Source organism: Gymnodraco acuticeps, unplaced genomic scaffold, assembly GCF_902827175.1.
Source record: "Gymnodraco acuticeps unplaced genomic scaffold, fGymAcu1.1, whole genome shotgun sequence".
Lineage (NCBI taxonomy): Eukaryota > Metazoa > Chordata > Actinopteri > Perciformes > Bathydraconidae > Gymnodraco > Gymnodraco acuticeps.
Genome location: NW_022990023.1, coordinates 2,963,783 through 2,988,692, shown reverse-complemented (window position 1 = coordinate 2,988,692; position 24,910 = coordinate 2,963,783). Strand labels below are relative to the sequence as shown.

Here is a 24,910-nt window from a genome sequence, read left to right as displayed (position 1 = left end):
TTTCTTGATATTTGTTCATTTGATTTCATACTAAGAATATGAACTACAGTAGCTTTCTGATTCATTTTTCCTAACAAAAGTGTTACGTTTTTTTAAGTGGACTTAGAAACTCCCATCTCTGCACTGAAAACCATAAGTCATTTAAAAAAACTCTGGAAAAAATGACTGTTCTAAGGTTAATAATTCCTTATCAGCGTATGTTTATCTTGTTTGAACGTTAATGCCCATTGAGATTAAAGTTATAATTATGATCAAATCATGTTTGCATGCAGATGATAGAACTTAAAAGCTTACTTTGTTGGCCTTTGTGAAGAGTATTACAAAATGGTACCACTTTACAATAAGACTGACCTTATAAAGGGTTTATAATTAGGTTGTAAACACTTTATTAATCATTAAGAACCAGTTCTAAAATAGTTTTCATACATCAACACAGGCTCACTATTTGGCAAGATGACTAAGCCTTATATTGGCTACCTAGCTTACTTCGTCTTCATCAGCCAGCATCCTTGGTATCTGTTGTTCACTGAGTTGGTTCCCCCCCTTCCGTCTTGATGTTTCTTGGCATCTCTTTATGACTATTTATTTACGAGTTACTAACATTTATAGTTGCCAAAAGAGAGCCTTATTGTAAAGTATAAAACACATTCCCATTTATTAATGAGTTACTACCATTTCTAATAAGGCTTAGCAGTAGATACATGTGGGCTCACTATTTGGCAAGCAACCGGTCACAGTTGCCCTGTTTATCTCATGTCTTATAAAAGCTTATTAATGATTTATAAAGTGTTCACAACCAAATTAATAAATGAAATACAAACTGTTCGTAAACCCTTTATAAGGGTAGTCTTATTATAAAGTGGTACCAAAAAAACAGCCACATAGAATGAACAGAGAACATTTTAGCCCAGAAACTAAATAGACACACACATGAATTTAGGGTTTATTATTGTAACCATAACAATAAGGTGGATCTCTCTTTATTTTGACCATCAATTCAATCATAATTGTTCTTTTTATCACAGGCAATAGTTATAATAGTGCACCTTTTATATTTAAATTATGATAGACATTTCCTTTTTTTTGTATACACCTTATTCTACTGACCCTTATGAATGGAGAATAGTTTACAATCTTAGCCAGAGTTGGGTCAATGATAGTGAAGGTGACGTCGTGACGAGGAAAGATGAAAGTGGTGATGGTGAGCAATCAAAGAGTGTGCACGGACAGTGAGGCAAACAACTTTGTACAGTTTCTCTCGTGATGAAGGCTACACAACGGGTGAAGAGGCAGACGGACAGGTCAAAGGGGACAAGGCTAAAAAGCAAGAGATGAAGCAAAATAGCAAGCATTTAATGCATGAGAGAAATGATGTGCCTGTTAGCGTTTGGCTGTTAGTTCATGTAGTATTCCTGGGTCAGTTGAAAACTCTGTACGCTGAGAATGCATCTGCTGCAAAGTTTTCATCTCACTCTCACTCAGCCGCCATCCACCCGTCGCACACACACGCGTTACCAGAGATAAGCGCGATAAATATGATGTGACATAAGCAAATATCATCAGAGAGGGAAGATTAGAGCAACTTGTCAGTGATGCTCAAAAAACAGTGATAATGAGAATTGAAATAGGCAACTTGTATTAGCTTTTGTTGGCATTAAATCTAATCAAATACATGACACAATCAACGACCTGACCAAAAAAATAAATAGATGGATACGTTAGTGAATAAATATAAAAAACGAAATAATAACCAGAACTGTAGCACTGTGTGTCTCTCTGAAAACATTCTGCACTTTTGTTGCATATTGTGCTGTATGGAAGACTGGTGAAAAACATCGACTAGTCTGATCGAGTGCTGGAGGACTACGTGACTGTCCGAGCTGCTACGTCTGCTTGCAGGATGGTGCGACTCTCTGGTGGTGAGCGTGGGTGCAGTGATGGACTACTTGGCTTGTTGGTGAACACTGAAGAAGTGAGGATCCCGGGGTGAGGAGACTCTTTGCTTGCTTCCCATTTTGAAGTCCTGCACAACGAGGAATTGACATCGCAAGCCTTTAGAGTCCGGCATCATGAAAATGTCCATTGATCAATTTGTTTTTTTTGTTGTCGTTTCATTTTGTTCTGAGTCAGTACATAAATACTATGGCAATAGGAGACAAGCTTGACGAGAAAGGTGGCGTCTGTTTGATCCACAGGCCAGGAACACTCTTCTTACTCTGGCCTCAAACAGCAGGGATGAGGTTCATGGAACAATTCACGCATAATGTTTTTTTTTTCTTCATATAGTTATGTTCATATTTCTGTTCAAATCAAAAAATACTTTTGTTCAGAGCAAAAAGGGTCCAACGTGAAAATCTTAGATGCATTGTTTCATATTGTCTCTGAGTAAAAAGAAAATACAAAAAGAATCAAAACATTGAACTTTAACGCCTTCTTAAAGCAACGTCCCCTCTCCGGCACTGTCGAGTGTTTCTGTCTGTACTGCCGTCACTGTGCTACTGACATCCTCGAAATAAATATGTAAACAATAAATACAAACTAAATAAAAAAATATTTATTTTCACATTCACTTACTTAGCTTACTTGGTTGGTTTTCTTTAGCTCAGGAGAAGACACCGCTGGAGTTCCAGGCTGTTGTTTCTCCTGAGAAAATCAGGACCTTTTGCTCAGCTCCTCACTGACGTGGGAGCCGGTTGCTAACTCTTAGGGTTCTTCTGCAGAGATACATCTATATTTCTTTCAGTATGGACTGCATGTTGCTTGATAATGATATGAGCGCACTGGTTAATTTAAAGAGTAATCTTGAGAACCGTCACAAGACTGTTACTTCTTTTTGGTGTCAGATACTGTATTACGACGATATGGTAGACTAGCCTATCTGATCATTTCAGCATCCTTTAGCAGGCTGATTTGCTAACTGGCATGCACATTAGCACTTCAAAATTCCTAGTTGGATCTGTGAAGCTGTATCTATGAGGGATACCAAACTGCTCATTCACATTTATATGTTTTCCCTTAAAGGGTGATTCCTTAACACTTCTCATTTAAGGGATAGGAATCCTGGAGATCCAGAAGATCAAAACAATGTGGACTTGGGAGGGGGAAAAAAGCGTGACAGAGAAATACTCAACCCTTGCACCTTCAATAACTTAGTCAAGGAGGAAAAGGAGTAGCTCATGGCTTGCAGGGACACTTGGAGATGAAGTTACACTGTCTTCTTCCCGCTGTGGTTCAGGCATCCCGCTGCACTGACTCACTTCCCTCCTACGGTTGGGATTGGGTTCCGTTGGAGGACAGCAGTCGGGTTCTCTCTTTCGCCGAGCCTCTGCGCTGCAGGACCCCCCCGCTGCCTCCGATGCTTCCTCCGTCCGCCCGGTCGCCCCACTCGCACCTGTCGCCCCCACCCTCGGAGCGCCTCGAGTTTTGGCGGGTGGGGGTCCCGTGGGGCCGGCCGTTCTTCTCATCTGGGAAGGGATCAGCAGACGAGAACAGGAAAGTCACTCTCGACGTATACATTACATGTTACTTGTTAGACGTTTTTATCCAAAGCGACTTACATACTCAATACTGTGGGCAATCCCCACAGGAGCAATTTGGGGTGAAGTGTCTTGCCCAGGGACACAACGACATGCTGACTGCAGTGGGGTTTGCACTCCCCTGATCCCAACACCACCACAGCCGTATACATGCTTTAGTGTCTATGGAATGTTTGATTACAGAAATGGGGGGTAAGCCTTAAATTCAGTTCCTTTATTGAACGATCAACTGCACTACTTCAGCCTATGAATTTCCAAGAAAATTCGAGAGTATGGTTTGAATAGAAAAAGGTCCATAGCCTTGAAATCTAATTAAACAAACAACAATATAAGTTAATGTTTAATGATTCTACAAAAGCCACAGTGTGAACGAGATAATACATTTGCATATATTCAGATAGCTCATGGTGTAATAAGTTAGTTTAGGGCCACCTATATGTGTCTGTATCTGTGAATACCAAGAGACGTTTCAAGCTCAAGGAAATGAAGTATTTGGTCAATAAAATATATTTCAAAACATAAAAAGGCAAGAAAAACACATAAATGCCCCTGCACATACCTAGAATAATAAATCCAAACATGGAAAATGTCATATTGTTACTCTGGTGGAAGCACAAGCGTGAATAAGCAGTCTCACCAGATAGGGCTTGCGCCATGGGTTGATCATGAGAGCTGAGAAGTTGGGCTTGAATCGTTTCCACCACTCGTCTGAACCTGCGACTCGGACCTGGAGATGCACCGAGTCACGCAAAAATATTATGCTTACGTTTTAAGAACTGAAAGTATGACTTTAACATTTCCAGATGATATCTTTTTTATTTGTCAAATAGGTCATGAGTTTCAGATATTAGTTCTCAATGTCTATACAAAATACAACCTTAAAACGTCAGGATCAGAGAATAAGTGAACATGTTTTTATTAAATGTTCCCTTTTTGAATCAAAGTTAGATTAGTATATGGCAGACAGCAGCCTGTTAGCTTAGCATAAAGACTGGACACAGGATGAAACATCTAGCCAGGCTCTGTCCAAGGCTAGATAAACCAATTATTATTGATCCTCTCAATTAACTCCTCACTCAGTTTGAAACTAGTTATGTCATTTTTTTTATTTTAAGTAAGTACGACCAAAACTTCTTTTAAAATTTAAATGGAGTTGAATAAACTCCCAATTAAATGATCGGCCAACTTGCCTGAAATGAGGGTGAACGTCACGCTGTAGATTCCTGTCTCCCTCCTGCCCTCCCTCTCGGTCCTCTCTCGCTCCCTCTCGCCTTCGGAAAAAGAAATGTCCACCTGGAATTTGACGGGCTTCTGGAAGACAGAAGGGCCGGCGGAGGACTTGTACTCGGCCCGAAAGCTGGTCTGTGAAAGAACGCTGTGACTGAGCGACGGGATCTGTGTGGTTGGGAGAGAGAGAAGAAGCAGAGAGACCGACAGACTTACGAGGCGGGAGAGGTACGGGTACAAACGTGAGTATAGGGAGACAAAGGGTGAGGGTGAGGAGAAGAGAGACAGAGTGAGCTATTGGTGAAAGCAAAGTGATAGATAAACGTGCCACGGGTGAGCAAGATTCAAATAATAAACAAAACGTGAAAGAAATGCGTACAGTATGAGAGTGTGTGTGAAGTCCTTATAGCCAGTGAGAGCCATGCCTCTACAAACAAGTGTTGATAGTGAGAGGAATGAAGACAGAACAGCTCAGATACTCACAGACAGGAAGGCGTGGACGATGTCGGCTTTGACCGAACTCAGAGGTTTGTCTCTGATCACGACGAAGATCTGCTCCTCCTTCTCCAGGCCGATGAAGTTCCCGAACCACGACTTCTTAGCCAGCCTGGCAGCCAGACAGAAAACATATACAGTAGAAGCAAATACACAGAGCCAAAATAAACCTCACAAACACAAAGCCTTCAAGAGTTAAAACAACTCCACCCGTTTATCTCGACTTACTCAGGGCTGGATTCTGGTGTTAGACTGGACATGTCTTCTGATGTAGGAACTGAAAGAGACAACTCACTTTTAATATTAGCAGTTCAATAGATGATCTTCAACTGGAAGCCAGAGGGAAAAAAATATTAAGATATGATCCATGCGGGTTAAAGAGGTCAGGACACTGTATGCTGGAACAGAAAATGGATGTTTGTCAGTGTTAGAACGACATCATGATAGCATGATACTAAAAACAAATTAAAGATGGATATTATTCTAATAATACACATAATATTATTGTTTTGGTCCGCTTGTTTCACCTGGTGGTACAGAAGAGCCTTGCCATACCCAAAAGTGCCCTCCAACTGGCCCGAGTCCGAAAATGTGTCATTTAATTATTTTTGAGTAACAGTTATTTTTTACTTTTACACATTAAAATACAATGAAAGTGTAAAAATGAGTTGTTAATCATTTGAATGTTTTAGTAATGAAATGATGTCATGTCTGACACACAGCATGAAATTAACTAACTTAGCTTAACGCAGTCCGATTTTAAATCTTCAGTCAATGATTAAAACAGAATAAATTTAAATTTTGGATTAACTATAATAACTATAAAAAATACAGTCGAGAGGCAACTGACAACACGACCCTGAAAGACGAACCTTTCATTGCCGAAGAGGGGTCGGCAGTTGAGGTGCCATGCGGCGCCACTTCTAGAAAGAAAATGAGAAGATGTTACCAGGCTAGGCTACAGCAATCTGGAACTACGGCGGTGAAGTTAGTTTCAGGTTGGATATTCGTAAATAATGTCCTGGATCCAGAGGGTCATCTCACCCAGTGTCACAGACCGTCAGCAGACCCAGTCCTCGCTCTAAACCAAAGGGTTTCACTTTCCAATAATAAATTACCATTTGAAAACCATTGTGGTAGTTTGCCCATAAGTGAAAAGTATGGTGTGGTACAAAATAATAATAATCTCAATGTCAAGGACGCTTCCTTGGTAGCCTATGTCTTCAGAGTCACTTGCTTCAAAAGCGAGGCAAGAATCCTTCCTAGCCTCGGAAAACAAAGAATTGTGGAACACGGCGGCGTGCGTTACCGCTTGGCGGTGGGCGTGTCTGAAGCTTGGGGATTTTTTACGAACAACGCGACCAACAACCAATCACATGAATGTCCCGCACCGGACATACAAAGCAAAGCATTCATGCTACATCCATGCTGGCTAAATATACTGTCTATGCTTGCTAGCTGTCCATTCAAACGAAGTACACTGGCTATAAACTCCCCAAACAGGCGAAAACCTACCAGTTTCACCCACTGTCTCTGCCACCTCCCCCCATGCCTGGCTCCTCCGGTTTGTATCCCTGTATGTAAAGAGGGACTGGTCATATAGTGATTCCCTAACGCCACGATAATTTCCTCCTCCATTTTTTTACATATGGGAAATAACTGCGGTCTGGCTCTCCCAACATACACGCGGTTTGATTGGCTAGCGCTTGTACTGTCAGATTTGCATACGCGGGATTTGATTGGCTGACGCCTCCGTCGAGGCGGCAAAAGTAGAACATTGCTCTACTTTTGCAGCGAGCACCGCGAGAGAAGCTACGCTTTGCTCCCACAATGCAGTTCGGCGAATCGTGACGTCACCCCATTCAAAGTGAATGGGCAGAAGCGTTGAAGCGGTAACGCACGCCGCCGTGTGTAGGGGCCGTAACAGGTGTGCAGGTGTGCGTCATATGCGAGGCCCCGCCTTAAATGGAGCACGATTTCCGCCAAAGATTTGGAAATTGGTCCGTGCGTGAAGCACTGTGGGGATTTTAAGGCCGTTTATCAATGTCGAGTAAAGCTGCTCCAGAGCCACTATTTCAAGCATACTACGTAATCGAGTGCTGCCGAAGGACTGTTCCGATGTCCAGCATACTTGGAATTCTACCGAGCCCGGCGTACTTCGTAGCGAGAAATTTCGAGGCTGCACATGTGTAGACTCCGCGGTCTTAAAATCCCCACAATGCTTTGCGCACGGACCAATTTCCCCAAATCTGTGGCGGAAAATGTAAGGCGGGGCCTCTCATATGACGCACACAGGGGCCGTTTCTCAATCGCGAGGATGCTGGCTTGGTAGTTGTTGGTAGTCGCGTACTTCCAAGTCACTTCCTTCAGAAACGAAGCAAGTATGCTTCCAAGCCACGGCTTCGGAAAACGAAGAAGAATGGAACAGGCTAACAAGTGTGCCACTCTCTCTAATGGTTTCAACATAAACTGTACCGAAAATAAATAACTCACGATGTCTATCTAATTATGAACTTGCTTTACTTTCACGGAACGCATTTATGGTGGTAACAAATGTAACAAAGTAACATATTTACCAACACATTTTCTACGCCACATGCTGCATCGGTTCAGCCATTCTCCGCAAGGGTTTTTGAAATTGGTCCGTGCGCAAAGCATTGTGGGGATTTTAAGGACGCGAAGTCTACCCATGTGCAGCCTCGAAATTTCCCCCAAACCAAGGACGTGGCCTCGGTGGAATTCCAAGTATGCTGGAGATTGGAACAGTCCTTCGGCGGCACTCGATGACGTAGCATCCTTGAAATATTGGCTTGGAAGCCAGTATCCTCGAGATTGAGAAACGGCCTTGGTCGCCTGTTCCACTCTTCGTTTTCCGAATACCAAGAAGTATTCTTGCCTCGCTTCTGAAGCAAGTGACTCGGAAGACATGTGCTACCAAGCAAGCGTACTCGACATTGAGAAACACCCTAAGACCGCGGAGTCTACACATGTGCAGCCTCGAAATTTCTCGCTACAAAGTACGCCGGGCTCGGTAGAATTCCAAGTATGCTGGACATTGGAACAGTCCTTCGGCGGCACTCGGTGACGTAGTATGCTTGAAATAGTGGCTCTGGAGCAGCGTTCCTCGACATTGAGAAACACCCTCTGAATCGATGCAGCGTTGTATAACTAGAAGGACACACCTTTTTATTGGATGTTAGCCCACATTCTCTTTTATATGTATATTTAAGTGGAATTTCAGATTTTTTTGGTTGAAAAATTTGATTTATTTTTATTAGCTTCAATTTCCTGTAACCCAATGGCATTGAATTACTTCACTGGACAAGTAGGACACACCTCTTCTTTAATGGAAATATTAATATAAAAAGGAAGTTGACTAAAATCCAATAAAGAAAAGTGTGTGCTACTTGGCCAGTGTAGTAATACAATGCTGCATTGATTTGGAATAAATTATTCATGGACATCATACTAATTAATTGTATACAAGTTTTTAGCATTATGTCACTAATATGGTTCAGTTAGCACGGCGGCGATAACATTGGCTTTGTGTCGTTCATACAGTGATTTGTTGATGGTCCCTAAGGGAAGCCCTGTGGTAAAGAGTAAGGGCTGGATTAGATATGAGCTTTAAATGCTGGCAGTCTGTGAAACTGAGTATTAAGAGCGGAGTGAATGTTGAATATCCAACCTCAAACAAACTTTACCGCGGTTCTAGGATTAACAGGGCCAGAGGAACAGCAAAGGCTGTATACTGTATAGCTAAGGTGGCTCTTTAATTGTTTCAGCAGTGGGAAGTGGTGCTTGGGAAATTTGATTTGGTATGTGTTCTGAAAAGTTTCCGAACCTCTGTGAAACATGTGTAAATAATCCAGCGCCTCCTTAATCATTTCTGCTTTTTCCTTTCTCGCTTTGTCTCTCTCCCCAAAGACCCCACGCACATAAAAGTGTAATTTATTTGACAAAATAAAAGGCAAGATGACAAGATGAAAGATGAATATGACTTAAAGCAGTATTTGTTTGTTTTATTTCAATAGTTATCTCAATAATATAGTCGCTGTTATTGATTTGGCCATGATAATCATATAGTGAATATGTCCTATTGTGTAAGTAGAAAAAACTTCTTAAAGCTGATGAGCTACAGTTTGTTAGTTTAGTCAACTCTGGTGCAGATAATGTTGAGACCTTAAAATCACGACACCTCCACATTCCTACAAACTCACCCTGCATCTTGCGGCGATGGAAACGCGGCGAGCCCAGGAGGTTGTTCTTGAAAGAATTGAGGCGGGTCCTCCAGTGGGCGGAGCTGCTGGCCGCCATGCCGCTTCCCCCCCCGGGACTGGAGGGCGGGGTCAGCGACAGAGAGCCCACCCCTCCCCCTCCCTCCGCCCGCGAGGAGGATGAGGACGAGGAAGAGGAGGGCGGGGTAGAGGAGGGGTGGTGAGGGTGGTGGACAGGGGTGCCCAAGGGCGTGGGCAACGGAGAGCCCTGGGGGGTAACCTGCGGCACAGAGTGGGCAGAGTTTGGGTAGAAGCTCTTAGTCACTGACTTAAGGACAGAAGACGAGGGGAAGAAGAAACGAGGGATGGGTGACAGGAGTGGAGAGGGGGAGGGTGAGCGGGAGGATGGGTTGTGCAGAGGCAGGGATTTGATGGGCTGCAGGTGGGGTCGGTCGGCCGGTCCCTTGGTGGGCAGGGTCTGGGTCTTTGGGTTGGGGGGAGCTTTGGGCTTTTCATGAGCCCGTGCAGAGCGAGGAGTGGTGGCGTTTCCCTGTTTGGACTCCTTTGAGAGGAGGGTGGCGGTGGCTGAGGTGACGTCTGATTGGCTGAAAGTGAAGATGGGGCTTTGATAGGACTGGGAAGGGGGGGAGTTTGTGGGGTGGGGGGATGGATACCAAGAAAGAGAGGGGATGGAACATGGAGAAAGGATGGAGATGAATATCATGCTTCATGACAAAGAGTGCATCTTGTGAGTAGTGAAAGTGTCAAATGCAATACTAGCAACGGTGACTAAAGAAGCATTCACGTCTGCGCTTCATCTTTTTGTGCTCTTCATATTTCATGTGATTGTGGTAGTGACTGGGTTAAACATTAGTGACTAAAGACAGTGGCAGTGAAGATGTTATTGCTTGCAGTTGAATTATTCACCATCTATGGACTGTTTTAGAACATGAGAGAACTATCCAATAAACCCAAAGGAATCCTCTTTTTAAAGGTTCAATGACATATTCTTGAGAATGGTGCACACAACTAGTTCATGCATGATGAGAAAGATAAGTGACATGAAGACAGAAGAAGAATGCCACACAAACCTCCTGTCGGGTGAGATTTAATCTGAGGAACTGGTGTGCTGGTGATGATGTGTAAGAATGACTGAAGACTTGATAAATGGATACTTGAGGGGGTCGTGAATGTGGTTACATTTTTATAAAAGCAGTTTAAGGCACAGCACACTGATATTGATAGCTAAACACACATTGAAACTACTTAGTGTAATAAAAACACATATGATTAGCAGTATTTATGACGTTCTTAGACATTGTTAAGGTCTACATTTGTTTATATAACATGGGAATATTGTCACAAAACTAATGAATACATAATAAATAACTTTAAATTACAGTCCCAGCTTAATGTCATCAATACTTCAAAATTCAAAACGACAAATTGGTTAACGGCACTGTTATCAACAAACTATCAGAATATGACATGACCTAAATGTTCACTGTAGGGCTCGATGGAAATGCTAACCCTGTGGCCTCTGCCGATTGGGCAACACTGAAGCACACACATAACATTAAGGCTTTAAGGATAGGATCTTTGAAGACTGTCTTAAAACAATAGCCAGGGGTCCATCAGAAGAGTTTCTGTGCGTGTAATCATTCCTCCTGTTCATACTGCCAGTAACTGTAAGTGATCCCTTCTTAATGTGCTTTAAATGTAAGTGATACTGGCCAAAATGGACAGTTCTTGTTCTGTGTAAATATGCTTCCTGAAGCTTATCTTAAGCTAATATTAGGCTTCCCAGACAGTGTTGCATTGCTGAGCTGCAGCCAAGGGATAGTCACACAAAGGGAATTCTACACCAAATCAAAGTTTAATCAAGCAGGGGGGGGGGGGGTCGTTCAAAGGCCTGATTATTGTGAGTCTATCCTGGGGGAGTTAAATAATACAAAATAATGTTGGATTTCAATATTTTATAATGCATGCTTGCATTCTGATCAAAGACAGTGCAGGTAATCAATGCAACAGTTAAATGTGTACAGTTTGTCGATGTTTGGCCACCAGGCCCTTACCCTGGGACTGCTGAGAGGACTGGAGGAGAGACCGGTTGATGCTCCGCTGACTGAGCGAGACCTGGGGAACAGAGTGGAGGTCAAAGGATTGTCAGCAAAGAAAGAGTATGAGCAACGAGAAGCTGTGTGTAATGCATGTGTGTTAGCATACTATATGTACCTCTGGCTGTGTGCAGCTGTGTCCAGGGCCCTGCGAGGCGGGGTAGGGGACCCCTGCTCAGTAACACTGAGCACCTCGAGGCTTTTCCTCTCGGGGCGACAGCGGCCGTGGCGCGTCAGCATCGGAGAGTCAACGCGCTTTCGAGGAGGGTCTGCTGTGGAGCCCCGACATAAAGTTATGAAAGGATAGACCGACATTTATTTGCAGTTTTTGGCTAAGTTTGACTTACATTGCAGGATACGTTGGGCAACTGTCACTCTGAAAAATATGCTTTGTTTCTTTCCCCTGAAGTGGTACTGGTAAAGTGTTTTTTTTAAATAAATAAACCCTATTGCTTCCTGTTAGTAAGAAATGTGGCTTCATCTTCATCATCTCGCTCTCTGTTGTCACTATGCATTTATTTTCTCTTTTACAGTACTCAAAAGTGTGATTTTCCCACTGGCTCTCTGTGCCATCTGTAACTGTGATAAATGTAGCTTTATTTAATCAAAAAGAATAGCCGTCTTCACCCAGTTTTGTCCAGTTTTGTCCAATTTTAAATGATTTTTGAAGACAGAAGAGGCTTTAGGCCGATGCTAATGGTGGGGATGACATTGACTGGCTTCTTGGTCTAATGGCTATCTGTACAAATATCTTATCCAAAACCCAATAGTGTGTAAATAATTCTGAGGGTACCTGTGTTTGGCCCCAGACTCACACACTCCGGTAAAATCTCTTCACAGAAACCTAGGCTGGTAAAAGCAGCTCACTGCGTTGTGTGGATCCCTCCTGCCCCCTATTGACTGACCTACGTCATTGCGCTGTGGCAAGTCCTCGTCCTCATAGCTGGGGTAGCGCTCTTTCCTGTCCAGCAGCAGGTAATAGATCATCTTCTCCTGGTTTTCTCTGAGACACAAACAGAAGAACATAAACATCGGTCCAAATACCTACTCCTACTATAACTATGTGTTATGGTGAGGTATGGTGAGGTGCCTGATCTCCAGCGTTTTCCACTTCAAAACAACAAAACACAGGCTTTTTTTAACACAAATCATTATTTAAATATTGCTTTGTTTTCTCAATGAGCACCTGACTGCACCATGACTTTGATTTTTGTAAGGTGTGGATCACACAGCTTCATCCGCCATCTTGCTTTCTTTCACTAACGTTTCACATGGCATTTTGGAGAGGAAACTGTATCCCCTTTCTGCTTTCACACAGCTCTCAAAATATCTGTCCACAATACACAGCAGTACAAAAAATCATAAATGAAGTACATGAATGTGTGAGCAGAATAATAGTAACTAAAATACTGCAGTCTTTAATAAATGCATTTAGTATAACTAGATGTTTCACGTACTGTATTGTCTTACATAATAGTTACATAATACTTTTCAATCTTTCAACAGTTTCAAATTGTTTTATAACATAACCTCATTACTGTCCATTGTAATTAGAGCAGTAGTGGTTGTACTGCAGGGCTGTTCACTTGCACTTCATTATGTAAGTAAGTGTGAGTGTTTTCCAGGTCACGCGGCATTCACGGTTAAACACAGTTATGTTAAATACTTACTCTTCACATTGCAAATCACGCGTGAGCTTGCCTCGGTCTCGGAAACACCCGAGCGAGTGCATGCTGTCCAACACATCTGGGTCCAGCTCCGTCAGGGAAGAGATTCGCTTCACACACACTCGCCTGGGAGGAGGCTGCTCGGGACACGGCTCATTACGACCACCCCTGGGAGACACACACACACACACCGTGAAACACACATGAATGACACAGATATAATGAATAATTTAAAATGACCACACATCGCTTTAGATTAGTATTTCATTCAACAGTCCAGCATGTAAAAAGAGAGCGTATACTCACAGATACCAGGCGTGTTTCTGGATGGCCTCTAGCTGTAAAGGGTGACAGGGCAGATGGGGCCATTAGCTTCTAGTCTGTTCGCAGCCAGATGGCCGCAGAGCTGTGCTGTGTAAACACCTCACACCAGATACTTTTCTTTCAAACCCCTCGTCAGTATTGTACATTAAATCACAATTACATGCGTTATTCTGATTTCTGTTAAGGCATTGGATGATATTTTTTAAGTACTGTAGGTGTGATTCATGATATTATCCTAATGAATCATTAAAATATGCTTGGAACTCTTAAAATGGCTTGGTTTGAATCACATTTTATTTTTAAGAAACAAATATTTGTTTTAAAAATAGGAATTCAGCGACAATCATTTTTGGGGCAAAACGATCAATTTAATCATCTAAAATTAGGTTAACATAAAGAATAACGTCCCCTTGCATAAGAAAAGGAAAAGTTTTTATAATTGAATGGGAACATTCTGGGAGTCTGGTCTTTCTTATGTGATCATCTTGTATTTTATTTTTAGGCTCTATTTTTTCATTCTCTCCAGTGACAACTACAGGAATGTAAATTTACCATGAACATATTGTCAATTCCGATAAATTCATAAAGTAGGAATGAAAGGCAAACCGCAATTTGATGATATGTGTATGTATTTTAATGTTTATTATGTTTGTATATGTAGATGTATGCGGAACTGCAGGACAGAGTCCAGAACAAATGTCCTTAAGGGGACAATAAAGTATATCGTATCGTAACACAGGTGTAAATCTGACAAAATTATCTTTGGAAACAGTTTAAATATAGGAATGATAATAAAAGTTTTTTAGAAGGCATTTAGACCCCATGTTTCTGAGCCTGGTGTGAGCCCAGTCTCTTACCGTGAGCCTCTTTTCGGGGTTGACCTCAATCATGCCCTTCAGCAGGGACTGACAGTCCGGGGGGATGAAGTGGGGCATGTGGAACACCCCGCTCTTCACCTTCTCCAGGAGCTGCCGTAAATTGTCATGGTCAAAGGGCAGGGCACCCTGTAGGAGAAAGGATGGGATGAAAAGGACAAAAAAAGGGTTAAAAATAAACCTGACTTGAAGAAGGGGAAGGAAGACTGCAGAAACATAAAGGGGTCTTTACAAAAGGACCAAACTGTGTTGTGAAATGGGAGAAAAAGACTCACCACCAGTAGAGCAAAAAGGATGACCCCACAGCTCCACACATCTGCTCTCCGCCCGTCATATTTCTCTCCCTGCGACAGAAAAAATGAATCATACACTGACTAAAAACGCAATATGACTCGAGTGACTTTGATTGATTCAATTCACGGATTTAATTTCAGCTCATTAGGGGCTTATCTAAGACATCTCCTAAATGACTGTAGAATTAACATCTGCATGGTTTATATTACAGGTGCCAACATTTGAGAAACACCCACCCGTATGACTTCAGGGCAAGCATAATGTGGTGATCTAAAATGAAAGAAAAAAGCACAATTGTTATGTGTGCAATTCTGGAATAATTGGCAGTAATTACTAATAATAAGTAGTATTTTAAAAAGTGGCACATTATGTACTCTTTATCATGAGGAATTCATTATGTTATGCATTGATATACACTGTTTCTGAAATACAAAATACTTTCAAATGGGTGTACTCATTAACAGCACACTCAAACACTTGGTACTCACCCACAGCTGGTCTCTAACAGACTGTCCCCCACCTGTAGGGAGGCCATGCCAAAGTCAGCGATACGGATGTTGTTCTTTTCATCCAGGAGCAGGTTCTCAGGCTTCAGGTCTCTGTGACTGTTGACACAAACACAACAGAAACTGTAAGATTTCCAGTACTGGTTATCGCTTTTCAACTGTTCATGCTACACAATCCACTAATGTATAACTTGATTTGCTGACAAAAATGTGTCCAAATGATATTTATGGATGAAAAGTGCCTGCAAACATTGAGTCAGTATTAGAAAGAGATGTTTATGATTCATTGTTGATGTAACTGACTAAGACAGCTTCTGATTTATTCTTCCATGACACATCAACTTGGTATGGATTCTTCATTGTTTAAAGAGTTTCATTTAAGGACCACTGCTCTCTCAGCAGAGAAACCCACCAGATGGAATGACTGTGGCAGAAATCCAAAGCAGAGATGATCTGCCTGAAGAACTTTCTGGCCTCTTTCGGAGTCAGCCGGCCCTTCTTCACCAGGTAGTCAAACAGCTCCCCCCCCGACACATGCTCCAACACTAGGTACCTTTCAACATTAAGGAAAAACAGTGTGATTTCAAAAAGACAGTAGTAGGGACAACAAATTGTAAAATTGATTTTTTTATTATTGAAGACTCTTACGGCCCGTCCACTACAGCTTCAAAAAAAGCTTGGAGCTGGGCTTGTCTGAAGCTCGACCAACAACCAATCACATGAATCTCCCGCCCCTGACACACAAGCAGCAGTTTGATTGGCTAGAGCTTGTACTGGCATATGATTTGATTGGCTGACGCTTCCACCGAAAGCTTCAGAAGCTTCAAAAGTTGAACATTGCTCAACTTTTGCAGCTTGAAATGCCAGGAAAGCTCCGCTCTGCTTCCCACAATGCAGTTCGGCGAAAAGTGACACACCCCATTCAAAGTGAATGGGCAGAAGCGTTGGAAACCGTTTTTGAAGCTGTCGAAGCTGTAGTGTGGACGGGCCGTTATAGTTTTAGATACTACGCATTTTGAATGTATGATTCTTGGTCTAAAATATTGATATGAAATCCTGTAATTTATTTTGTTATGCCTTCACTTTAAGCTAACATACCTGTCTATTCTGAAAGATCTTTATTTTAACATTTTAGTGAATATTTTCTTGTTTCAAAAACATTTAAGATTTAATGCAAGAGACGAAGCAGAAACAAGTGAAAAGGGAGATTTGACGAATAGGAGATTAATATAGTTCATAGGAGTAATATTAATACCCAGCCTGCTCCAAAGTTCAGTATTCAGCCACAGAATAAAGCATGCAGACTGCATAGAGCGCAGTTGTGGGGCTCTTTTGAATGCAGAGGAAACTCACAGGTATTTGTTATTCTCGTAAACATCATGCAGCTTCAACACATGCGGATGCTCAATCAGTTTCAGAATGGCAATCTCCCTCTCAACCTGGTTAGAGAGAAGAGACAGATGTGCAGAAAAAGAGCTGAAGATATTAAAGCAGAGAGCACACAAGCCAGGAGAATACAGAAGTTAAATATAGAGAATATGGAGCAGTTTGTGTAAAGCATCTTGATTAAAATCAGCATTATGATCACTGCAACGACCTGACGAGCTTCATACTGTACCTTCATCAGGACTGACTCAGACAGCTTCTCTCTGTTGACTATTTTGACCGCTACCTTCTGACCCGTAATACAATGGACCCCGAGCTTGACCAGTCCTGAAATAGAAAATGTAGAGGCAAAAATAAGACACAGACATGTTTGAAAGACGCGTCATCTAGAGTTTAAATGTCTACATTTAGTAGTTTAAAATCCAGCCGGGTTTACTCACCTGTCTGTCCCTTCCCCAGTGTTTTCTCCAGTCGGTAGGGCCCAACATATTGAGCTGACTGACTCAGAGACAGTTCCTTACTCATACTGCTCTTGAAGGAGGCTAACACACTACTCTATATGCACAGTGGCTATTGCAATCACTGTGATATTATACAGCTTATACAGTTACAAGATGGTGCTCAATTTTGCAGATTTTATTTCAGTGATAATACTGATACACTGACTGGGTGAATGCTTAAAAACTGCAAACTGCTGCTGACATATGGGTGATACATGAACATTCTTTATCCAAATCTGGTTAATACACAAAGCTAAATATAGTTGTTCTGAAGCACAGTTAACATGTATAACGTTGAAGAGAAACTGAGATGAGAGCAAGTTACAAGGCTGTTGTATGCGTTAAATACTGAACACTACCCTAAAGATAAACATGACAAACTAAAGAGTTTTACTCCTGTACATTAGCTTATTTGTATAATGACGTTAAGTAGATATTACGTTGAAATTATCGTATTAGAGGAACGTTAACGTGTTTTTCCACGTAGGTTTGAAAGATTTATATCATTTGCTGGTCGTGTCTAACCAACAAAATGTCAAAATACGCCAGTTGGTTGTTAGCACTGATAATTAAATCTGTTTGACTCTCTCTGGCAGGCCTTTCACAGGTGCAACAACATGCTATGTTTTAGCCTCGCCGCCGCTCTCCCACACAGCAGCGAGGCTAGCTTTAGCTTCAACGGCTGGACCAACGGCCGTCTCGCTGTCAAAAAAAGCGACTCCTCCGGAAGTTCAACGCCAAACGATTAGATTTATCACACGGCCTCCGCATTCTCACAATATTTCGAGGTGAAATTCCTGGCAAAACAACCATCTTTTAGCGTAGCGTAGTCCTCCCCCTCCCTGACTCTCCCCCGTCTCTCTACATCCCTGCAGATCACAGCATCTTCTCCTCTCTCCTTTGGCGTGTCCTCCCTCCTCACCGGCGGATACACAGGTAAAAAAATATCCGCAGATAACCTCGCACAATTATCGACTGCCTTATTTCCCCAACCTCACTTTTAATAATAGTTCACGCAGGGTAAAAGGCCCCCCTGAATTACACTCCCTTTGGTTTTCTTGCCGTAAATCGATATTTTCCTCTCTCCTCTTCCTTCCTTCGTCTCACTCGCATCAGCATCCGGGTCCCACTCTCTCTCTCTCTCCATCCACTCTCATCTCGCTCCCCTCCTCCTCCTCCTCCTCCTCCTCCTCCTCCTCCTCCTCCTCCTCCTCCTCCTCCTGGTCTTCTTCCTCAAAATACGCTTATCTCTGCATTCACCTCAGCACCGCGGACACCTCCCTTACTGTTTTCATAAAATAAAATAAAATGAAAAAAAAGTGTAAACATCGCCAGAGGCAGCGGATGGGACGCTGCTGGTGTGGGGGGACTTGGGTGTTTTGTCCCGGCTCTGGCCTCTCAGAATCACCGCTGTCCCGCAGCCTTTGGGCCGCAGTGGGGATTGTGTTGCATTAAAATATATATATATATATATGTACAATTTAATTAAGTACAATAAGGAGGTAATTACATAACCTCAGTATTTCCATTTTATGCAACTGTATAGGCCTTCTCCAGCAGAGGTGGGAAGTAACTAAGTACATTTACTGAAGTAGCCTACTTTTTACTTGTACTTTACTTGAGTGTTTCCATTTAATGCTACTTTATACTTCTACTCCAAAAGGGAAATAATGTAATTGTACTCCACTTCATTTATTAAACAGATTTAACAAAATGCATCCCTAAAAATGTAACTACTGGACTAACTTTTGAAGTAACAAAAGAGTCAAATTATTCAAATATTTTACAAAAGTCAATAAGAACTTTACTCTAATATTTGTATTGTATTGCACTTGATACTACTCCTCTACAATTGATGTGACGTAAATTGAATTAGATTATTGAAAACTACTTATTACTAATTATGATTACTAATTTGAGGAATATTACAAAAACATAATTACTCAAATTGTGTGATTAGCTACAACATCGAAATACATAAATAGTATTAGAAGTATAAAGGTAATTAAGCACATTTAAATTATTTTAACTCACTGGTAACTTGTAATAAAGTATGCTATACTAAAGTGAAATATCCCAATGCTTTTTCCAAAACTGTAAAACATTAAATTAACTGACGAACAGCTTATATTAAACGCACATTCTGTGTCACCTTATTCATACATTGTCAGCGCCATTTACATGATATAATCACACATTTTTCTCTTTGTATAAAAAACACCAAATGTCCCAGAAATTCATGATGCCAGCTATAGACCATAGGACAAAAATAATATTTTCTGACGATCACATCTCCTTAAATAAGGGTGACCCATCACACCTCCTCATCTGGAGATGAAACTGAAAAGATATGTGTTGGGTGCTGATTTAAAGGAATCACACATAGATGAAAAGGAGGTATGTAGGACATGTGAATGTATCATCTGTAAAGTGCCTCGAAAAATCTCTAAATCTGAAATGTTGTGTGTGGGCGGATAATTCCCCAAAGCCCATCTTCATCTGCGCCTAGCTGGTTGATTTACACGCAGCCAGAAGGATTTGTCTCCAACCATGGTGCAGAAATAGAACTGGAAACACTCATTCTACAATCGTCTGTTTCCCTCTGGTGGGACATATTTTGTTGTTTTAGATCAAAGTACTACAGAAATGATGGGCCTCAATCAGTGCCGCAAATGATAAAGTAAATCTTAATGGATGATAACAAGACATATTGTAAGGCGTGATGCTATGTTTGCAACCAAGCAGTATTTATACTAAAGGAATAAAGCAAAGATGGGAAATAAAAAAGAAGGACAAAAAGTCTCAGCCTTACATTTTTTTGAGGGCAAAATAAAGTCTGCTTTATCTTGCAAATATTTGTAAATATATATTTTTCATCCACAACACCCGGATCTGTCTATTTTGTCACATCCGGTTTGTGAATAAATCATTTCGGCTCCTAAACACCTTTTCTCTACTGAAAATAAGGAACTCTGACTTTTCTTCCATCTCCACTAACTCATTGCAAGAGCTCAGACTCGGAAAGCGACATCAGACTGCTCAGTGCAGGTACTAATGTGAGGATTAAGCAGAGATTAACAAACTCTGCTTAATTCCATTAAGAGCAGCTATTCCACATGAAAGCATATATGCTCGGCCAGTGAAGAGATTTCAACAGCCAGCACATGTAATAAAACATAACAAAAATGTTTGAAATAAAAACGTGTCAATAGAGTAGCTTTTTATTTATTGCATTTTTGTGCAAAAAAGGTTACAGTGCAGAGTTTATCAGAGTAGAATCCATAATGGAGTTATCACAGTTATGACAACAAATGTTTCACATTGACAGAAGAATACAGTATTTCACGACATTCAGTATCAGCACCCCCCTCTTCAGTTTTTCTGATGGTTCGGTCCGGTGCAATCAGCAGTGAAGGGAATGCTGGGAAAAGTGGAGGATTGGGTAAAGTGAAGCTGCGATTTAAATAAATAAAAAAAGATGGGAAATGTTATGAATATAAATATGTGATTGTAATTCAACACAATACAATTTAATCTCACAGGTATATTCACCCTTCAAAAGACAATCAATAGTTTAGATGGAATAAAAAAGCATTATTTCACATTAGCTAGCCAGTAATATTGTAATTGGAGCAGCTTACTTATTATTTTCAAGTATCCATTTGCCCTTTAAATGTCCTATCTTTACAGTTTCAATACTTTTTTCCTAATAAATTTACCTTTTTCATTTGAGTCAAAATTCTGGTAAAATTATCATATACTGTAACTCCTAATAAACTCACTTAGTGCATTCTTGCTCATTTAATTAGTAGAGTGATGTGTTCATTTTGTGTGATTATACATGAAAGAAAAATCAGAAATGATAGTTTGTAGTCAATTGTGTGAACTTACCTTTGATGAAGATGGACTTCCTTACGTATCATGATCCCTCAGACAGGGTTTTTAAACAGGACTGGAAGGCGTCCATCAGATCTTTGCAGGCGTCCTCTCCCTTCTCTCTGACACTGAAACACAAAACTGGGTTTACAAAACACTTAACACTCCCGGCACATGTATATAGCTTATCTTCTCTGACACAATAACATGTTTCAGTTTAAAATTGTGCAAATTACACAATGTAAATGTTGAGAAAAACAGTAAACACATTAAAAGTCACCTAAAACTCAGTGGAGGAACGTAAATAATACTGCTAAGTGTATTCAACGATGTGCATGAAAGGGATTATTACAGTATAGCCTGATAATAAAGTACTCTACTCCTCTGCATTTACTAAAGTACAATACAAAAATTGCAGCAGCAGCTACACTAACGACAGCTGCACCTGCACACACACAAAGTGTTTCATGTAACACGAACCAACAGACTGGTATGTGCCGATGCTCTGCAATAGGTCATACATATGTAAACCTATTTTAAACCTCAGGTCTATTTTTGCTTCTTAAGACATTTGCATTACTGTAAGGGTCCTCCATAAATGTCGAGTATTCTACATGAACTCTAGTTAGACTTAAGGATTACAGCACTCTTACAAATTGAGCCCAGATGAGAAGTGAATATGAAAACATTGGATGCCCCGAATAGAAGTCAATGAGTGTTAACTGAGGATGGCCATGTGGATGTAATTGAAGTGACAAGTATTTAGTTGGAACCCAAACACAGTTAATTCATTTCCCCTCAGGGCACACAGTTATACAAAGACCCTCTCTATTGGCAATTACAGACACCAAAGACTGTCACGCTGGCTGATGAAATAGTAATGTATGTTTGTACAAATACAATGTTAGTATCTATAATTGTACCTTAATTTCAGTCAGTACTCACCATTTGTCAAAGTCCTGTTTGATGACCTGGCATGATGCTGGAACTGCTTCATTGGAGTCTGGCATTTTGACAGGGAAGATCTGGAGTTAGTGGCTTTACCACAAGAGCTGTATTCATGTATGGTTACAGATTGGTTACAGCGATGAAGGGAAGGAGAGACAGAGAGAGAGAGAGATAGAGAGAGAGAAAAAGAGAAAGAGGGAGGAGGTATGACAGCAACTTTGTAATAAACTCAGAAGAAATTAATCATCTACAAGAGATTGCTCAATTGATTTGTTTCTCCAGTCTTGCTTTTTATTTCACTTTTTGCAAAATGTTTGTGAAAGTTGAGTTTCTTTGCTCCTTTCTCTGTGTTTACATGTATCTTCTATCCATTATGTACATTAACCTACAAAATGTAGGTAATCTCAAATGCTTTCATGTCCATCCTTTGTTTGACAGCCTTTCTAATGAATATGCAGATAGCTGACCTTTTGAGTCAAGCATTGTGCATTACAAAGACCTCATAATGCATCTAAAATACTCACCACAGGGGAGGGTCTTCTCCTGAAAGGAGATGGGGAAGCCTGTTTCTGTTATACACTGCTTTGTTAGCTTAAGAGGTAGGGAGTTGTAGCAAATATGACAAAACATAGGCAAGGCAAGGCAAGGCAAGGCAAGGCAAGGCAAGGCAAAGGCAAGGCAAGGCAAGGCAAGGCAAGGCAAGGCAAGGCAAGGCAAGGCAAGGCAAGGCAAGGCAAGGCAAGGCAAGGCAAGGCAAGGCAAGGCAAGGCAAGGCAAGGCAAGGCAAGGCAAGGCAAGGCAAGGCAAGGCAGGCAAGGCAAGGCAGCAAGGCAAGGCAAGGCAAGGCAAGGCAAGGCAAGGCAAGGCAAGGCAAGTTTATTTATATAGCACTTTTCAACACAAGGCAATTCAAAGTGCTTTACAAAAAATGAAAGACATTAAGAAAATGGCATTTAAAATCAGTCATGAAAAGCTAATAAAATAAACATTAAAAGAAAAAATACATGGATAAAAGTTACAGTGATAAAAGTTACAGTGCAGTCTAAGATATGAATAGTTCAATTAAAAGCAGCGACAAAAAGAAAAGTATTCAGCCTGGATTTAAAAGTAGTCAGAGTTGCAGCGGACCTGCAGGTTTCTGGGAGTTTGTTCCAGATATTTGGAGCATAATAACTGAACGCTGCTTCTCCATGTTTAGTTCTGACTCTGGGGACAGAAAGCTGACCAGTCCCTGAAGACCTGAGAGATCTGGATGGTTTATAATTTAGCAGGAGGTCAGAAATGTATTTTGGGCCTAAACCATTCAGTGCTTTATAAACCAACAGCAGTATTTTGAAATCTATTCTTTGACACACAGGAAGCCAGTGTAAAGACTTCAGAACAGGAGTGATGTGATCCACTTTCTTAGTGTTAGTGAGGACTCGAGCAGCGGCGTTCTGAATCAGCTGCAGCTTTCTAATAGATTTTTTAGTGAGACCTGTGAAGACACCATTGCAGTAGTCGAGTCTACTGAAGATAAAAGCATGGACAAGTTTTTCCAAATCCTGCTGTGACATTAATCTTTTAATCCTAGATATATTCTTTAGGTGATAGTAGGCTGATTTAGTAACTGTTTTAATGTGACTGTTGAAACTCAGGTAAGAGTCCATGACTACACCTAGATTTCTGGCTTTATCTGTTGTTTTGAACATTACAGACTGAAGCTCAGCGCTAACTTTTATACGTTCTGCCTTCGCTCCAAAAACCATTACCTCAGTTTTATCTTTGTTTAATTGGAGAAAGTTCTGACACATCCAGTCATTGATTTGTTCAATGCACTTACTCAGTGTTTTAACTGGAGAATAGTCTCCTGGTGAAATTGTTACGTACATTTGTGTGTCATCCGCATAGCTATGGTAACTTATTTTGTTGTTTTTCATTATCCGAGCCAGTGGTAGCATGTAGATGTTAAAGAGAAGAGGCCCCAAGATGGAGCCTTGAGGAACCCCACATGTCATATTTGTCAACTCAGATGTGTATTTTCCTATAGAAACAAAGTTGTTTCTGTCCTTTAAATAGGATTCAAACCAATTCAGAACTGTTTCCGAAAGTCCCACCCAGTTCTCCAGTCGGTCTAGTAATATGTTGTGGTCAACAGTGTCAAACGCAGCACTGAGATCTAATAATACTAACACTGAAGTTCTGCCACTGTCTGTGTTTAAGTGGATGTCATTAAAGACCTTTACAAGAGCAGTCTCAGTGCTGTGGTTTGGACGAAAGCCTGACTGGAACACATCGAAACAGTTATTTAAATGCAAGAAATTACTCAACTGTTGAAAAACAACTTTTTCAATGATTTTACCTAGAAATGGGAGGTTTGATATGGGCCTGTAATTGTTCATTACTGTAGCATCTAGAATATTCTTTTTTTAAGAGCGGTTTAATGACTGCAGTTTTCAGGGCCTGTGGAAAAATACCTGAGTGAAGAGATTTGTTTACTATATGAAGTAGATCTGAGGCCATGCAAGGCAAAACATCTTTGAAAAATCCTGTTGGAATAATATCAAGGCAGCAGGAGGAGGATTTCAGAAGTTGTATAATGTCCTCTAGGTTTTTATCATTAATCTGATGGAATTGTGTCATGGTGTTTGAATTGATGTTAAGTGGACACAGAGACAACACATTTGCTGTTCCTGATGCAGAGGCACTGACTGCTTGTCTGATTTTCTGAATTTTGTCAGTGAAAAAGGAGGCAAAATCATTGCATTGTGGATAGAAATTCAGAGGCTACTGACACTGGGGGGCTAGTCAGTCTGTCGACGGTAGCAAACAAGGCACGTGCGTTGTTTTTGTTTTTGGTAATGATGTCAGAGAAGAACGATTGTCGTGCGTTTTTCAATTCCAAATTATAAAGGCCAAGTCTCTCTTTATAGATTTCAAAGTGAACCTGGAGATTTGTTTTT

The 24,910-nt window shown here is 41.0% G+C and overlaps 1 protein-coding gene and 1 long non-coding RNA gene across 5 annotated transcripts; both read right to left on the bottom strand.

Annotated features, from left to right (window-relative positions):
• Positions 1 to 931: 931 nt before the first annotated feature.
• On the bottom strand, positions 932 to 18,262 carry si:ch211-255p10.4 (serine/threonine-protein kinase BRSK2). 4 transcript variants are annotated; one of them, XM_034214693.1, is made up of 20 exons: positions 17,085 to 18,262; positions 16,877 to 16,971; positions 16,612 to 16,697; positions 15,671 to 15,811; positions 15,241 to 15,357; positions 14,989 to 15,022; positions 14,734 to 14,802; positions 14,441 to 14,587; positions 13,566 to 13,597; positions 13,263 to 13,427; positions 12,498 to 12,595; positions 11,711 to 11,864; positions 11,551 to 11,611; positions 9,479 to 10,109; positions 6,131 to 6,181; positions 5,487 to 5,535; positions 5,247 to 5,370; positions 4,727 to 4,931; positions 4,174 to 4,263; positions 932 to 3,476 (listed from the first exon to the last, which is right to left on the bottom strand). In XM_034214693.1, the coding sequence occupies exons 1-20, from the start codon at positions 17,167 to 17,169 to the stop codon at positions 3,265 to 3,267; spliced, it is 2,646 nt and encodes an 881-aa protein (XP_034070584.1). In that variant the 5' UTR covers positions 17,170 to 18,262; the 3' UTR covers positions 932 to 3,264. The 4 variants fall into 4 exon arrangements, with proteins under 4 accessions (XP_034070584.1, XP_034070586.1, XP_034070585.1 ...); XM_034214695.1 differs by having other exon boundaries at positions 9,479 to 9,755; XM_034214694.1 differs by lacking the exon at positions 6,131 to 6,181.
• Positions 18,263 to 20,349: 2,087 nt separating this feature from the next.
• On the bottom strand, positions 20,350 to 22,345 carry LOC117545159. The gene is made up of 3 exons (XR_004568773.1): positions 21,966 to 22,345; positions 21,036 to 21,148; positions 20,350 to 20,597 (listed from the first exon to the last, which is right to left on the bottom strand). It is a non-coding gene; the product is annotated as an uncharacterized LOC117545159 (long non-coding RNA).
• Between the last annotated feature and the right edge of the window lie 2,565 nt (positions 22,346 to 24,910).

Bases quoted from the DNA above. Each gene is read 5' to 3' on its own strand.
- si:ch211-255p10.4 (XM_034214693.1), bottom strand. From the start codon at position 17,169: ATGAGTAAGGAACTGTCTCTGAGTCAGTCAGCTCAATATGTTGGGCCC. The intron at 14,803-14,988 runs GTGGGTGTTTCT...TTTCTGTCGCAG, and splicing joins CTTGCCCTGAAGTCATACGG to GGAGAGAAATATGACGGGCG. The intron at 3,477-4,173 runs GTGAGACTGCTT...TCTCGTCTGCTG, and splicing joins CATGGCGCAAGCCCTATCTG to ATCCCTTCCCAGATGAGAAG.